This window comes from Marmota marmota, unplaced genomic scaffold (assembly GCF_001458135.2).
Source record: "Marmota marmota marmota unplaced genomic scaffold, marMar, whole genome shotgun sequence".
NCBI classification, from domain to species: domain Eukaryota; kingdom Metazoa; phylum Chordata; class Mammalia; order Rodentia; family Sciuridae; genus Marmota; species Marmota marmota.
The window spans coordinates 34165846-34183498 of NW_026000229.1; the positions used below are offsets into that span (position 1 = coordinate 34165846).

The 17653-nt window shown below is 43.3% G+C and overlaps 2 protein-coding genes across 2 annotated transcripts in view; both read left to right on the forward strand.

Annotated features, from left to right (window-relative positions):
• The first annotated feature begins 3572 nt into the window (after window positions 1-3572).
• Window positions 3573-14716, forward strand: Patl2 (PAT1 homolog 2). The gene is made up of 15 exons (XM_015480102.1): window positions 3573-3588; window positions 4195-4391; window positions 4975-5050; window positions 5855-5990; window positions 6488-6553; window positions 6775-6916; window positions 8433-8553; window positions 8640-8737; window positions 9082-9135; window positions 9239-9372; window positions 9531-9690; window positions 10185-10325; window positions 11718-11815; window positions 12579-12728; window positions 14596-14716. Exons 1-15 carry the CDS (start codon window positions 3573-3575, stop codon window positions 14714-14716), a joined length of 1710 nt encoding a protein of 569 aa, XP_015335588.1.
• Window positions 14717-14753: 37 nt separating this feature from the next.
• Window positions 14754-17653, forward strand: part of Spg11 (SPG11 vesicle trafficking associated, spatacsin) — a 74812-nt gene continuing 71912 nt past the window's right edge. The window contains exons 1-2 of the mRNA XM_048793251.1: window positions 14754-15053; window positions 15266-15292. Coding sequence (XP_048649208.1) covers window positions 14795-15053; window positions 15266-15292 — 286 coding nt within the window. The 5' untranslated portion in view covers window positions 14754-14794. The remainder of the gene's footprint in view (window positions 15054-15265; window positions 15293-17653) is intronic.

The window sequence follows — 17653 nt, forward strand, 5'->3', positions numbered from 1 at the left end:
TGTATGCATTGTGAACTATCTGTTGGTGCAGCGACTTGTGGTAGTGTTGGGGTATTTTTGCTGATGATGTCACCGGTGGTACAATTTTTCAAAGGAGCCCTCAATTGGCTTAATGTCATGGCATTTTGCATCCTCCTCTACTAGTGATGGTCTAAAATTTGGGGGCCAACAGAGGTGAGGCAAAGAACCTCACCCCCCCACTGGTGCAAAGGCCTATCCACAAGTATAGCTGTATGCTGGACCGGTAGTCAGTGACGGGTAAGATCCAATTGCAATGGTACCAACCTAAGGACCATATGTACTATTGGACAACCTAAGGCAGGCACGGTCCCTAAGCCACATGCTTGTTGTTTAAACAGAGAGGGGGAGATGTTGAGAGCCACAGCCGAAGGGGCCCCAGCAAACTTCCAGCTGCCAGCAAACTTCCAGCTGCCGGCTGATGATTGGCTCACAGCGGCCCCAGCAACATCTAGCTGATTGGCTCCTCTGCGGTGATGCTCATTGGGCTGTTTCCCTGCCCTTTCAGACCACGGAGCTGCTCACTGGGGGACTTTTTTGGCTCCGCCCACGTGACCCAGCCAATCGGCCTCAAGAGCAGGAGGATTGTGGGAGGTGGAGAGAAGCTTGTGTGGGAGAGAGAGGCTTGTGGAAAGCCGGTGGTGGCAGTTGAGGCTCTGAGGGTTTTTTCTGAGAGGCTGTTTTGTTTGGAGTGTGTGGTTCTAAAAATAAAGTTAGTTTCTTTTGACAAGTGGCTCCTGATTGTGCCCAGCCAGACTGCGGCAGGCACACTAGGTTTTATCCCTGGCACCACATAAAAAAATAAAAATAAAATAAAAAGGACTGGGCATTACTGGTGGTGCATGCTTTTAAACCCAGAAGTTTGGGAGGCTGAGGCAGGAGGATCACAGGTTCAAAGCCAGCCTCAGCAATTTAGCAAGATTAAGCAATCTAGAGAGACCCTGTCTCAAAATAAAAAATAAAAAGAGCTGAAGGTGTGGCTCAGTGGTTAAGCATCCCTGGGTTCAATTCCTGGTACCTAAAAATAAAATTTAAAAATTAAAAAAAATTTAAAAACATTGAGGATATAGCTCAGTGATAGAAATCCTGGGTTCAATTCCGAATAGCATCAGAAAGAGAGAGAGAGAGAGCTGAGCCTAAACTGTCAGTAAGCTATGAGAGGATAAAGATTCAAGGAGGGTATATCAACAGCATTGGAGGGCACAGAGAGTTTAGCTAAATTCAAGATTAAAATATTTCTTTTACAATTATAGTTCAGAAATCACTGGTAACGGTACTGAGAATAGTTTCTAAGGAGAGATGGGTACCAGTTTTTATTGTTGTTGTTGAGCTTTTCTCTGTATGTAAAACCAATCTCCTCTGCTTGGCTCATTGTGATGTTTAATCTTTTCTAAAAAAGTGTTGCCCAAATATAGGGTAGAAAACAAAGCCAGTTAAGATCTTTAAATTGCTGCAATTTTTGTCCTTTGATCATGTGTAACTTTATTAAAAAGAGGAGGGCAGAAGGTGTAGCTCAATAGTAGTTCCAATACTTAGCACATGCAAGGCCCTAGGCTCAATTCCCAGCACAAACACACAATACTTCAAAAAGAAATTTAAAAAACAGAATAGATTTACAACCATTAAAGACACTGAAATAAAGGAATAAAGTTCTCCTCATGAAAGTGGGACAATTCTTAGCATTTTAAATGTATTTTTAAAAATCAGATTCAACAATCATGTCTGCCTGCCTGTATTGCTTTTTTCTTTTCTTTTTTTCCTTTCCTTTTCTTTCTTTCTTTCTTTTTTATTTCTTGTTGTTTTTGAACTCATGGGCTCCAGGAATCTTCCTGCCCCAGTCTCCCAAGTAGCTGAGACTTCCAACACCACTCCTGGCTTGTACTTCTTATTCTGTGGGAAGCTCTAAGAAGCCACAGGAAGTATCTATGAAAATTCACTGTTGTCCCAAGCCTAGCACAGTCCTGGCACAAATGAAACTTGCACTAGCCAATTTTCTTAAGACCCTTTAGAATAAAAATCTGCTTGCAGAAAATGTTTCTCCCTATGACATTGTCTCTCAAACAACCTAAATCAATTACTTCTGAAACACTGACACTTACCCTTTGGCTCTTTTGTTAATAATGCCAAAGTAAGTTATTAGAAAATTTGGGAGATAAGCATTTCCCAAAGAGCCTGAATTCAATTCAGATATTTGAAACATTTTTCAGCAATTATCATGCTACTTAAATGTACTCCTTCACCCATATGGTTCTGACCTGCTACAGAACATTTGAAACATTTTTTTTCCTTTAAAAGCACCAAGAATACTGGTCTTCTAACCATGACAGTAGGGCTCTAACTCACATTTGTGGTATAGAGAAATTAGCTTTGTTTTTATTTTATTCAGATATTCTACAGAGTCTTTGTTTCAGCTGAACACAGGATGTGGGCACAGAACCCAGGAACACTAAGGGGTTAGATGAGGTTTAGTTGTGTCATAAATTTTGCCTCCAAGCACCAGTGGCATACTTTTTGTTGTTGTTGATTTGTTTTTTCTCCTGAGTTTCTGGACCAGTTTTCTTTCTTTTTTTTTTTTTTTTTAATTAGAGCAGCCAAGAAGATAAAAGTGTGTTTTACCTTAGGCAAAAGTGTTTTACCTTAAAGATCTGGCTTCTAAATTCACAGGAGTCTTTCATTCATTACAGCTGTCTAGCCCACTTAAACTCCTGTGACCAGGGAAAGGCAAGCAGCCCCAGGTGGCCTTGATGGAGCCTCAAGGGCACTGCCCTGAAGCTCTGTGAACTTGATTGTTAAAGAAACTTCCTCAGGGTGCACTCAGAGCTAGTCTATCCAATTTTCTAGGAGCTAAACCTGGGTGGGATTAAATGGACCGCAATCTTGCAAAGTCCAATAAAGAATGTGGGAAACAGGAACCCTCTTTTTAAATATCTGCCCCTAAGATTCCAATAAACTACCACAAACTTGGATGGTTAAAAGTGCAGTTTATTTCTCTTTCCTGATCAAGAGGTTTCTTTCTCATTAGATTATGTTCTCATACTTCTAATAAGTCTCAGGATTGAGGGATGCTTGCCCTTTAACAGGTAAGCAGGGGAGGGGCTGGGGCTCTTAAAGCCAAGAACAGCAAGCAGGCTCTGGCCCAGGCTGCCATGGCTAACCTGAGCAGAAAGGACAGCAACAGTCAGGCGGTGAGTGTCAGCAACAAGGTGTCATGATACACAAATGGTAGCCGGTGGTGGTCATGTGTGAAGTGCTTCTCTTCCAACTCCTGGCCCTATTCCTTATTTCTCTCCCTTTGCAGAGCTGGGATGGTGAGATTCAAGGGTGGGGGCTTATGGCAGTCTGAGAACCCAGGGTCTCACTCCTTAATACCTAAGGTCAATAATTCTCTGACCACCTTCTGGGAGAAGAGTGGTTATTTTAGAGAACCATGCCATCCTTACTGACCAGGGGGGTGTCTCTGGGTCTCTTTCTTGTCCCAGGTTTACCTTCCAGAGGCTGACAATGCTCTCTCAGTGGAGGACACAGACATGCAGGAAGCCTCCCAGCCTGCCAAGATGAAATGCCTTGAAGGTATCACCAAATGGACTATGGTGTCCACATAAAAAGTTCGGGCATACAGAGGCTTGCTGATTTGCTTCCTAAAGGCTTGGGCATCCAGAACAACTGGAAGAGATTCCAAACTCTTCCACATGCTAGCCACATCTCACAGGCACCTAAGATAACTTTTCTGGCTCTTATTTTCCTTATCTACATAGTAATTTATCAACAGATTCATTGACAACCTTATAGGAACATATACATGTAAAATATCTGTCAGACAGGGTTAAATTACAGGGAGTTGGAGCAGCTGGCACTTCAGTTAAAGAGGAAACAGAAGGGGCTGTTGGGTGGGGGAGAACAGGTGGAGAAAGAAGCCTGTAGAAGCACTCAATGAGGCCACTGAAGATGGGATGTGGGAAGTGAAGGTGTCTGGCACCTGCCAGGTTCTGTTTTCTTTAGTGGGGGATATTTGGGGCACCCTGAGCTAGGGAGGCTGAGAACCCATAGAACAGAGGTGTTGGTTGAAGGCAATTCCAGAGATGGCTTTTGAACAGAAATGGTATTGAATAGCAGCCCCTTAGACAAGACTTCTCACACCTGAGGCCCCACCTTCCACAGATTCACACTTATCCCAAGGGCCTGGCAAGTTCTGTGACCCCTTGGCTCCTGAGGAAGAGCTGGTATCTGCTTCCCAATTGGAAAAAGAGGAAGAAAATGAAGAGGAGGTGGAGGAGGAGGGTCTGGATCCAGATCCAGATCTGGCCGCAGATCCAGAGGAGGAAGAAAATAATCTCCGGGATCCAGCTTTACTCAGTGCTGTCCATAACACACAGGTACCATGGCAGTAACAGGAGGGGAAAGGGTTGTCCTGAACAGTCTGCAGCTCAGACCGTGATTAAATATACCTCTCCTCTCCTCCATTCCTAAGACAAGTTCTGAATTAACATTTTCTATTTCATCCTTGAACCTGATTTAGGGATTCTCTCCTTTCCTCTTTCCTCCTGTCTGCTACTAAAGTTTCTGATGCTGTCCTTAACTTGAAGCCAGGTCTTACCTGGGCTGTGCATCACCATAGGTGAAGGCCCTGCTGCTGCTGATTCACCTTTATCTGAATCCCTTTGTCCTGCTAGTCCATTCCTGATATTTGTTCGTATAAGTAGGGAAGATAGATGAGGACTCTCATATAAAAAGGAGGTAACTCAGACCCTCCTTCAACTACTTCTGAGATAATAGTCTTCCTTCTTAATGGAAAGAGGGAACTTGGCACAGTTGAATTCAAATATGAAGGAGGACTAGGTTGGATATTGAAATGGCTGGCTTTGCTGTCCCCTCCCACATCTCCATGGACACAAGTAAATGTAGAAGACATGACGCCACGAATGCCCTATTGAATCCAAGTTTTTCCTCCTTGCTCAGAGAGGTCTGCTCAGCTCCCCTAGAGTCAAGGCCTTGGGGATATCACTCAGTTCCTTGCACTTTCTGTGGCAGGTGAGTCTTCTCCAGTCTCCACTCTATGAGGAGAGGCATTGAAAGGCACATGTTCCTCACATCACTGGCTGCTGAGGAGTATTTCATCCCGGAGTGTGTTGAGTGTCCCTCTGCACAGCTGGGACTCTTGCATTGGTGTCCACCACTGCACACTGTCACATTCATTATGTTCAGTCTACCTTTCTCCATCTCAAGATAAAAACCTCAAATGATGTACATATGGGAAGTAGGAGCAGCTCCATGTAGAGGAGCATGGTAAATGGCAGGGATTATGCCCAGTCAGGGGCACAGATGAACCAGGCATTCAAATAAGAAAGGACAAACTAGATCTCTACTTCTACTTTATGAAACATCTTATCAGAAAAGCAGCACTGAGTTTAGAGCTGGAAAGAGTCCTGCCCTCAATTAACTGAATATTAGGAATATGGCCTGGGAGGGAGGAATCCAAAGATCAGGAAATACTACAGGGAGAACTAGAATGGAATTACAGCTCTGATGAGGTTGTCAAAAAAGACAGATAAGCTCTGCTCCACTGGCTGAAAACAACCTGAGAAGACTGTTACTAAGAGAATAAGAGCCATTGAAAGGCACATGTTCCTCACGTCAGGGACTGAAAGCAGCTTCTTAGGAGGTAATGAACTCTGTTGAAACAAGGCAGGAACCACTTTGGCTTGAGAGATCCCTAACACAGAAAAATGTGGTTCAAGGGGGAAAAAGCAGGTGAGATGGAAGAGGAACTGGGGCTGAGCAGCATTCTCTTGGTGGAGAGGTCCCTCTTCCAGATCTCCTAATTCCTCTTGGTGCCCAGACCATCTGTTGCCAATTCCTTTCCAGCCTATATTTCCCAGCACCAGCTCTCCAGCCCGGCAATTTGGACCTGAACAGCCCTTACCAGATCCACCTCTCTTCTGCAGCCCACAGACTTCATGCCCACCTCGGCTCAGGTACTGGTTCATGGTGCCCAGGCCCCCAGTGTCAGGACAAACAGAGTTCCTCCTAGAAATATCAGGAGATGATGGCTGAGGAGGGATGGGTGCCACTCTACCAGTTGCCACAGAAAAAAATACTGACAGAAATTTAATAACAGGTCTGAAGCATAGTCCAAGCTCCTCCTCACAGAGGAGGAAATGGAGTGAGGCCCAATGAGGTAAAAATTTGAGGTCGTCTAGTATGGCAGAACTAAGGCTAGGACAATTCTGAAAAGCAGGGCAAAAGATTTCCTACTGTGCTAAGGTTTTTCTACAGCCAAATTGCAGGAAAATACATCTTGGGGGTGTGAGGATTGTGATGTTTCATGTTGGCTTTTTTGAGGGAGGCACATGAATAAATAGGGTTCTCTTTGATGTTCACCTGAACTTACCCTGGGCTGAATGAATGGAAAGGGTGGGCAAGCAGAGACTTTTCTTCCACCTAGCTCAAGTTTCCTTTTAAGTCTCCACAGTCATCTGACCCAGCTCCACCCTCAGCATCAACGGATCTTGCTTCAGCAGCAGAGTCAAACGCCAAGGTAAAACCTAGATGCGAAACAAGGTTGAGGGAAGCCTATCTGCATGATGGGTATTCCCCTGTGGCCAGGTATTTCGCCCAAAGCCCCTGCACTCTTGAATTGTTGCCTATCACTGCACCCTGCCCCATCCTTTTCAAAGAGTGGTGAGCAGTAAAATGCTCTGGGAGGTTCACTTTGGCAGGGGTGGGTAGGCCTGAAGGTATATTTCTCCTGGCTCAAAGTCCCCCTGTCAAGAAGCCTTGGTCTCAGCAGTCAGATCCGTATGCTAACCTCATGACCAGAAAAGAAAAGGACTGGGTGATAAAAGTGCAGATGGTTCAGCTGCAGAGTGAAAATCCCCGCCTGGATGATTATTACTACCAGGTGAGCCTCAGGGCCCCAGCCTTTGACCTTGAGCCCAAGTGAGCCAGGACTTCACTCCACTGGTTCAGCTCATGGAGACCATGCCATTCAGATGGGAGAGATGATCACTAAAGAACAGGAGTCATATTTCTCATGTTGACATACCTAGTTCTTTTCCTTCTATTCTACACTTCAGCCAAATAGGATTATTTACAATTGTCCAAACACACTTGGATTTTGTTTCTATCTTTTTCTGAGAATTTCACCTATTTACCTGAAAATATGTACTTTCTTACCTTTGCATCCTTTTGTGAATCTTGTTATAAACATCTATTCTTTTTAGGTCTAAAAGTGCAGGAATCTTATCAATGGTGAAATTCAGTTTGTTGAACAAATGCTTGCAGACACTTTGTTTCCCCCTACTTCCTACCTCCCCTCTATTTGTGCTGCAGACTTTTGTGCGCTTTGTCCAGAGGTTTTGGGGCTATCTGGGCTGTTTTCACTTTCTCAACATCCATGAGCTCCCTACCAACATTCCCACCTTCACTTCCTTTTCATTTACATTAGTTTCAGTTTCTTCCTTTCTTTTTAGTGAGCTTCAAAAATCGTCCCTTCCTGTCATGAAAGTTTTGTTTTCTTGCCTTTTTGGCATTGCACCTAAATGAAAAAGCCTTACTCAAACTTTTTTCTCCCCCATTAAGAGTTAGTGGCTTTTAGTTTAGGATTTCTCACTTTTAAGACGATGTGAGGGTTGATGCGTAAATCCACAGATGTATAGAACTGGTCCAGAGGCAAGCTGACAATACCTCCCTAGTGCCAGTTCTGGACTTCTTAACCATCAGATAACTGATTTAGGACAGCACAAGTGGAGTCACAAGATTAAAATGGGGAGGGGAAGGACAGGTGATGCATGTACTTTATTGAAGAATGTATGAACAGTCAGATGCTGGAACAATTTTGCTTTCTGGCTCCACTTTGCTCTCTACCTTGTTGAGATCTGGTAGCTTTAGCTAGCTTTGTTAAGTGCTTGGTATGAGAATCCCAAGACAGGTGACATGGGGCTTAAGGCACTTTAGAATAACTGCTAGGCAATGTGCGCATGGTGGCACATACCTTTAATCCCAGCTACTGAAGAGGTTAAGCCAGGAGGATCACAAGCTCGAGGTTTGCCTTGAAAATTTAGCAAGACCCTACCTCAAAACAGAAAACTGGTAGGTGCCAGAATCATTTCAGCAGGGGAAAAAATGCTGTATGTGCCTCTCATGACTCCTTTCTTGCAGTGGTTCAAATTGAAGGTTCTCTGGGTCAGGTAGCTGCAGGTTCTCTTTGTGAGGAAGGGGAAAACCTGGGATTGTGGCTCAGCGGTAGAGTGCTTGCTCAGCATATGCGAGGTGCTGGGTTTGATCTCAACACCACATAAAAATAAACAAAAAATAAAGGTTTAAAAAAATGCTATATGAGAGACTGCTGTAGAAGAGTAGTTGAGAAGATAGTCACTTATGAGTTTTTTTTTTCCCCCTATTCCCTGGACACACAGGAATATTATCAGAAACTAGAGAAAAAGCAAGCAGATGAAGAGCTACTTGGACAAAGGAAAAAGACTGACTCTCTTAAGCTGATAACACCTTACATTCAGAAAGCAGAGGTTTATGAGTCAGGTAAGATCAGGCTGACTGACTGGCTTAGGTTAGACATCTGAATGGATAGAGGGTGGAATGTGCCTCTCATGACTCCTTTCTTGCAGTGGTTCGAATTGAAGGTTCTCTGGGTCAGGTAGCTGTATCAACATGTTTTACCCCTCGTCGAGCTATTGATGCTGTATGTCATGGAACTCAAGAGCAGGTAAGAGGGCTGGGGTTGTAGCTCAGTGGTAGAGCACTTGCCTGGCACATATGAGGCCCTGGGTTCAATCCTCAGCACCATGTAAAAATAAATAAATAAAGGTATTGTGTCCATCTACAAGTAAAAAATATTAAACAAATAAAAAGCATTATCTTCCCAGAGCCTTTTTCATCTCCATTTGAAAGGTCTAGAATACCCTCATGTTTGAATTCTGATTGTGACCTAAGAGGGAGAAGGCAGTGTGCTCAGACTTTGTGTCCAGCCTTTCCAGTTCAGTTTCTAGCTAATCTGAGGCCTGGGCTGCAGCTGTGGTGTGTGGCTGATGGCCAGAGACTTCCTTCTAGGATACAGGAGATACAAGCAGTCAGAGGCTTCGGGTATTATCCCGGATTGAGAAGGTAAGACAGCAATTCCTTGGGGAGGAGTTCCTGATTTACCTTCAAGAACAGGATATTTCTCAGTTACTTCCTCTTTCTCCTTTCCCTACCCACAATTTTTCAGATGTTCCTTCAGTTACTAAAAATAGAAGAAAGCCATAAGGATGGGCTTCCACTGTCCTGTTACTCCAGACAAGAGAGGAACCAGGTTGAGAAGCTCTTTCAAGCTTTAAAGAGCCAGGAGCAGAACAGTCTGGAGTAAGTGTGGGAGGGCCTCACCGCAGCCCAAGAAGGAAAGGACCAGCAAAGACATGGGGATTGCTGCTGCCCTTCCTTCCTGGCATGTAGTTCCTTGTGTGTGTGTGTGTGTGTGTGTGTGTAGCTGAGCTCTGAAAATGCTCTCCTCTTCCCCGCAGGGAAGTAGCTGATAGCTTCCTGCAGGTTCTCTCTGTAAGGAAGGGGAAAACCTTGGTAGCCCGGCTGCTCCCCTTCCTGCCCCATAATCAAGCTGTTAGCCTTCTTCTGACCATCACCCACAATCTGCCCCTCCTGGTCCGGAGGGATGTGGCTGACCAGGTACTAAGATATTCAGTGGAGAATAGGATGGTCTCCTGCATGATTTAGTGATCCTTCCTCCCCTCCATTCCTGCCCCAGCCCCCAGAGATGCTAACAGGGTTCTGGGCAGTAAAGGGGTGGGGGTGGGACTGTCCCCACCATTCTCAGATAAGGAAATTACAGAATAAACTGTAAGAATAGCAGATCATCTTTCAGGTATGATGTGCAAAAGAAAATGTGTGTATGGTTCCATAGATGGGTGCTGTGGTGTTTTGAAAGAAGATAGGGGCCCCCTGATAAGTGTTGAGCTCCATATTTTCTTCCCTCAGGGAACAGGTGGTACTACAGGACTCAGTGTTAGGGATGGAGATGAATAAATGGTGATAGGTCTAGAAAGTAACCTAGCTGGGAAGGTACCAAGAGCAGGCCAGCAAGGCAAAGGGGCTGGAGGCAAGACAAGACCAGGTGAAGTTGTACTGGAGTTTGATAGAAGTGCTTATTGACCTTCTTGCAGGCCCTACACATGTTATTCAAGCCTCTAGGCAAATGTATCAGTCACATGACCTTCCCTGAGCTCCTCCAAGGACTTCAGGGGCTAATGTTGCTACCACCTGGCTCCTCTGAACGGCCAGTCACTGCAGTACTTCAGAACCAGGTACCACATCTGGGAGTCTTTTCTTTCCATGAACAGCTTCCCAATTGGGCGCAGTGATGCACACCAGTAATCCCAGCAGCTAGGGAGGCTAAGGCAGGAGGATTGCCAAGTTCAAAGCCAGCCTCAGCAACTTAGCAAGACCCCGTCTCAAAAAAGGGTTGGGGATATGACTCAGTGGTTAAGCACCTCTGGTACCAAAAAAACAAACACCCCAATACAAATAGCAAAAAGTTTCTTTTTGCTGTTTGATACCTTCCAAGTGGTATTGCTGGTAAGGAATAAGCGAGGGAATGTTTTCCTCTCTCCACATGTCTTGTTTTCTGCAGCACTTCTCAACTTCTATTGAGCACAGATTAACCTGGGAAGCTTACTAAAACACCAGTTTCTTTGTCCTATCCATCTGAAATTCAGGGATGGATGGATGGGTACGCATCTATTTCTCTACCAGACTCCCTCTGTTACTGCTGGTGTGAGCTTCTATAGCAATCTCTAAACTCTTATTTGCCTTTTGTTTTGGTACCAGGGATCAACCCCAGCAGTGCTTAACACTGAGCCACATTCTCAGCCCTTTTTCCTTTATTTAAAGACAGAGTCTTGGGGCTAGGGATGTGGCTCAAGTGGTAGCGCGCTTGCCTGGCATGCGCGGGGTGCTGGGTTCGATCCTCAGCACCACATAAAAATAAAATAAAAAAAAGATGTTGTATCCACTGAAAACTAAAAAATAAATATTAAAAAATTCTCTTAAAAAAAAAAAAGAAAAAAAGACAGTCTAGCTAAGTTGCTCAGGGCCTTGCCAAGTTGCTGAGGCTGGCTTTGAACTTACCATCCTCCTGCCTCGCTGGGATTTCAAGTGTGGACCACCACACTTGGCCTTGTGTTCCTTTTAGTAAGACCTTCTAAGTCATTTATAAGTGTGTTTAAAAATCACATGTAAAACTATAATATTAGGTATATAATAAATATAAGATAGAAAGTTTTAAAGGATGAGACTTGAGATGTGAAAGTTCTGATATTGTCTTCCAACATACCAGTGGATTACCTTGTGTACTCCCCTCTAAAGACCTTTGCTTAAAGTAATGCTTCTTAAAGTGGAGTTCACAAACCACCTGTATCAGATTTCTGAATCCATTCCTGATCAATAGACAAGATTCCTGGGTTGGAGCCTAGGAGTGTACATTTAGTCAGCTCATAGAGAGGCTTGTGGAATGTTCGGAACAGCTCAAGATTCCTTGGGAAAGTCACGAATCCTTGGCTAACCAGAATAAAACTTGACAGTTCTTGTGGGTATTGGTCTCTATCTGTAAATGTGAACCTACAGAAAGCACAGCAAGAGAAGCACTAAATGCCTACCACAAACCCATTTTGCCCTCAACTGTGTGTATTCACTTGCAGTTTGGAATATCTTTGCTCTATGCCCTGCTGAGTCATGGGGAACAGCTGGTATCTCTGGACTCTTCCCTAGAGGAACCCATCAGTGATCATACAGCTTGGTAAGATCATAAAGGCACATGGATGTTAGTTCAGTATCCTAGGGATGTGTAGGCTGAGCCAGATAAGAGATTTACTAGGTGGCATATTCAAGCATTTCTGAAAGGAGGCTGGGCAGAGAAAGGAGAAATAGCAGGGTTATAGCTGTTCTGCATTTTACCCCCCTTTCTTATAATGCCCTAGAGAGTTGGTTTTCCATGGAAGGCAGTGTAATGTAGAAATTAAGAGGACAAGCTTTTGAGTTAAATAGACCCAGGTTCGAGTTCTGGCTATGTCACCTGTCAGCAATTTAACTTTGGGGCAAGTTATTCACTTCTTAATCTGTTCCCTCATTTATAAACTAAGGATGATGTTTCTAATCCTTTAGAGCTATTAAGTTTAAATAAGAAGTTGGGTATGGTGTCGCATACCTGTTAATCCCAGTGGCTTGGAAGGCTGAGACAGGAGGATCATGAGTTCAAAGCTAGCCTCAGCAATGGCAAGGTGCTAAGCAACTCGGTGAGACCCTGTCTCTAAATAAAATATAAAATAGGGATGGGGATGTGACTCAGTAGTTGAGTGCCCCTGAGTTCAATTTTTTCCCCCTAGTAACCCCCTCCTCCCCAAAATGAAAGATTTATAAGCCTTAAGCATTGCATACCACATACCAAATTGCTATCTGGGGGCAGGGGTAATGAAGTACTGGTGGAAAGACAAGAAACCTTGTCCTAGAGTCTGTTTCCTGCATAAATATAAAAGCTCTGATGTGTTTCTTCTGTCTTCCAGGACAGACATGGTGGTTCTGATTGCCTGGGAGATAGCCCAAATGCCTACAGCCTCTCTGGCAGAACCCCTGGCCTTCCCCAGCAATCTACTTCCTCTATTCTGTCACCACGTAGACAAACAACTGGTTCAGCAGCTAGAGGCCAGGATGGAGTAAGTGATACCAGAAACAAGGTTATAGCCCCTTGCTCAAGCCCAATTTACATTCTCTTTCCCTTCCCTACTTTCTTATAAACTATGAGCATGGAGGATAATGTGCTTTACAAGCAGTTTCAGATATTCTGGCATTTACTGAGTAACCAGTCTGGCCCAAGTTTGGGCCTTATAGCTTGTTTCTTCTGCCAAATTTTATTATTCCTAGGTGTTGGGTCATTTATAGTGCTATTTGCAGGGCAGAAATTAATCTGAAAAGTGAATTCATTCAAGAAACGAGGGGGGGACTGGGTTGTAGCTCAGTGGTAAAGCGCTTGCCTAGCATGTGTGAGGCACTGGGTTCTATCCTCAGCACCACATAAAAATAAAGGTATTGTGTCCACCTACAACTTTAAAAAAAATTAAAAAAATAAAAAGAAATGAGGGACAACTATTCTAGGATATAAACGTGAAATACATAGAGGTTATCTTTGTCCTCAGAATGGCCATCTGCTAGAAAGTCAGGTATTAATTAAATCACACAAATAATTGTAAAATGGAATTACGCTTGTGGTTAATATCTGTTCTCTTTGTAGGCTCACTTGGATCTACTGATCTGTTTGTTCTGGACTACTTATGTGGGAAATTAATCATCAATGATCCAGAGAGTCTTAAGACAGTTCTTATGCATTCATATATTGGAGGATCCTGCCCCAAACATTTTCATATCCTTTCTTAGAATCTAAATGATGTGCCTAAAAATAAGGCATGACTTAAAATATAATTAAAGAGGTAATCAAATGATGTGTTAATTGTTTGTAAGTTAGGAGCTATGATGAAGGGCATCTTATGTGTGAATGTTCCAAGAAAGACCTGACTATAAGTCAGTCCTTGTTATAGCTAAAAAGGTATAACCTGGGAAGTTGCTTCATTATTGCCCCTTTTTTAGCTAAAGAAAATAGCTCAAACGGAGCTAAAAGGATTGGATATAAGCATCTTCCTTTTGGATAAGAAATGTTTGGTTTCAGAGTTCATCATGGTGGCTGAGACAGGAGGAAGGCGAGTTCAAAGCAAGCCACCAGCCTCATCTATTTAGTGAGGCCTTAAGCAACTAAGCAAGACCCTCTCACAAAGGACTGGGGATTTGGCTCAGTGATTAAGCAACTATTTTGGTTTCATTTTGACAAAATTATGCATTCATCAACAAACAATGGAGAGCTTTTTATGAACCAGGCACTGTTTTAGGCAGAGGGTAACAGTATGAGCAACACAGCGTTCCAGCTTTTTTAAAGTTTACATAACTGGCTGGATAGGAACTGATGCAAAATATCAAGTAGTAATAAGCATCATGGGGAAATAAAATCGATGATTAGAAAGTAATTGGAATGAAGGAGCCTTTAGGTTGAACCGTCCATAAAGGTCTCTCGATACAAGTTAAAGTGAAATGTTCTGAATATGAAAATTAATGTGTTAAAGTACTGCTAGTAAGAGACCATCCCCAGACTCCTCCTTAGTATGTCCTCAACCCTCATTCTTCTGACGATCTTGTACCATACTTCCTCAGTAAAGCATAAATAATGAAATAGGAGCTCCACCATCTCCACCGTTTAAACTTACCCGTTTCCCAGTTACAATGGTTATTATTTGACCTCAACATTCAGGTCTACCCTTTCATGATGGATTTGCACTGTAAGACTTGGTTATTGCTACCAAGGAAATGGCACCACCTCAGAGCCTGTAAACAAATAATGGCATAAGAGGAGAAGTCGGGACCGAAGGAGCAGGAAGCGACTAGACTAAGTAGCTAAGGGTAATACCACAATGAGAACAGCTGCAACAGCCTGCGTTAGGCGGCTAAATCAGGCCTTCGTGCATTTTTGTGGTTAAGCGTAAGAGTGAAAGGCAGCTGTGGTCGTACTGGAGCTCGGCACCGCCTGCAAAAAGCAAGGAAAGTCAACTGGCCAGAAACAGCCCAGAGCTTCTGGAGAGAATCACGAGGCGGCACGTGAGCGGCTCGAGACACTGCGCATGCCTGAGACGCAGTAAATTCCTGAACACAGGTGACCGGAAGGAACGGCTTGACGAAGATGGCGGCGAAGCAAGAGACCGGAAGTGCTGCTTTCTCCGGCGGTAGCTGCCGCGCCGAGTCCATGGAGCCAGTCTTACCTATGCTATTGGTGCCGGTCCGCTCCGAGGCGATCGAGCGGCTGGGATCCCGAGCGCAGATGCACAGAGAGCAGGAGGTTCTAGGGAGCTTGACGGCCGCGGGCAGCCTCCAAGTGCTTTCCTTGGCACCCGGCGGCCCGGGTGGGGGTGGCTGCTGCCTTAAGGGTCCTTTCGGCCAGTAAGTGCGGCGGCAAAGCTGGGCAGGGTGGGAGTCCGAAGCCTTAACTCCGGTGGCCGCACCCCGCGGGGTCAGAGCTAGACCCTCTCTCAGGATGGGGGTGGTGGAAGAGAGGTGATTGTCGGGGGAAGCGCCTTAGGCGAGCACTGTTCCCTCTCAAACATTTTCCCGGACCCAAGGCGAAAAGCTCACTTTCCTGCATCTCCACACGCAGCTTTCCGGTTGTGGGTGGGCGGAGAGGGTATCCAGCGCCTCTGCTAGTTGTGGAACCCGGAATGGGTCCTGGTTTAGGCGCTGATTACTTTCATTGATTCAACACAAGTTGATTATTTGTCACAATGCCAAGATGCTAGCCAGGGATTATCTCTAATTTGAATCATTCTATTTATTTATTTATTTATTATTACTGAAGCAGCAGTTATCTTAACAGATACCCGCCTGCACCACCACCACCACCACCACCAACTCTCCCCCGTCCCCTTAACTTTCAGAGAGAGCCTACTTTGTCTATTCACTTACTGATTTGTTTAATAAAGAGTTATATAGCTACTGTTACCTAGAAGCAGTGCATGTAAAGTTGCATAAGGCACCATTCTTACTTGTGAGATAGATGCTCCCGTGACTGGGGAGGCAGACTTGGAAAAAAAAAAAGGATTCTTTCCACTTATTTTTGGTCCAGGATTTACAGTTTACATCATAAAGTTTGAGTGTCCTCTGAGTATTTGACTACATTTTTTAATAATAGAAAATATCTTAGAAATGATCTCTTTTAATGCTGGGTGCAGTGGTACACGCCTATAATCCCAATGGCTAGGGAGGCTGACACAAGAGGATCGCAATTCAAGGCCAGCCTCAGCAATTTAGATCCTGTCTAAAAAAGGATTAGGGATGTACCCCAGTGGTAACATGGCTCCTAGACTAAATCCCCAGTTAAAAAAAAAGTTTTTTAAAGACTTGGAGTAGCAATCTTGAGATTTCAAGGTGAGACATCTCTTTGCTACTCTCACCTTGAAATCTCAAGATCCTGTAACAACACCTGACAATTAGAGATTAGTTTGTGAAATCAGTAAATGTTTTAACCTGTTCTGTTTGCCTGCCTTATTTTGCCTCTGGCTGCTAGGAAGAATAATCTCTCCATAAGGGAAGTTAGTTTATTCAACAGTATCAAATACCTGTGAATGCAGCAGAGTAAAGAAATGGGGTGGAGAAAAAACCAGAACTCTACAGGTGTTATGAGAGCCTATCAGAGGAGATAAGAATAATTTGGGTATTCATATGCTGGCTCATGAATTTAAGAAATGAGGATCAAAAAGGCTGCTTTTCAGCTTTATTTGAATTGAATTTTAATTCAGTTAAGATACTTTCTAAGGTAAAAACAAGGACAAGTTTGTAGTGAAGTTTACTTCGTACTTTAAATATGTAGTTTTTTTTGCATTATTGAAATTATATTTTATTTTCATCAAAAATTTCCTTTCTCCAAGTGGCAGTATAGTCATTCTATGTGCTAATAATTTTAATGTTACAGAATCATCTGTATAAAATACAAATTTGATTAACTTTTTTCATTGATATTTTCCATATTTTCAGTGTAAACAAATTGAGCATTAGTGAAAAACCCATCAGTTTGGTTGTAAAGACAAATGGAAACATTGTTAATCTTATCTAATAAAGACATAATAGCACCACTCCTACTTGATATAAAACTTTTGTAGAAAAAGGAAGCTTTTAAAAAGGAAACTATATCAGCTTGGTAGCCTTATCTTTTCTATTGCCTTGTGTTGGGCGCTCCTATCTTTTTGAGAATAGGGTCTTGCTTTGTTGCCCAAATTGGCCTCCAACTCCTAGGCTCGAGATCCTCCTGCCTCAGCCTTCTGAGTAGCTAGGACTAGAGGTGTATGCCACTGCACCTAGCTTGGGCCCTTTTATTTTTACCTTTTAAATGTAATTTAATATTTGAAACTATAGCATCATTAGTTTTCTAAACTTGTTAACCAGTGTTGGTATTTTTATGTCACAGTACTTTAAGAATTCTATAACTGTGCAGTCTAGTATGGTAGCCATAAGCCACACGTGGCTGTTAAAAATTCATTTTATCAGTTGCACTACCCACATTTCAAGGGAACTGTAGCCATTTCTGGTTATTGATAACTATCTTAGGCAGCAGTTTGTATTCCGTTTTCACACAAAATTGTATTGAACAATTGTTATATGCCATTTTGGAGTCTTTAAAGTCTGTGGATACAAAGAATCACTTTTGTTTTTAACATATTTAAAAAACATTTACCTGCTGGATGTGGTGGCACACATCTGTAATCCCAGTGAGTTGGGAGGCAGGCAACAGGATCATAAGTTTAAGGGAAGCCTCAACAATTAGCAGACCATGTCTCAAAAAGGACTGGGTGTGGCTCAATGGTAAAGTGCTCCTGGATTCAATCCTCAGTACCAATAAAAGATAAAAACCAAACAAACAAAAAAAAAATTTAGCCCAGCAAAAGTCTATTAAGCACCACCTCATAAATAATATGTATATTTGATTATTGATACTTATTCTTGATCATAACAGTTTCTTTAAACATCAGGATTTAAGATGAAAGAATAAAAT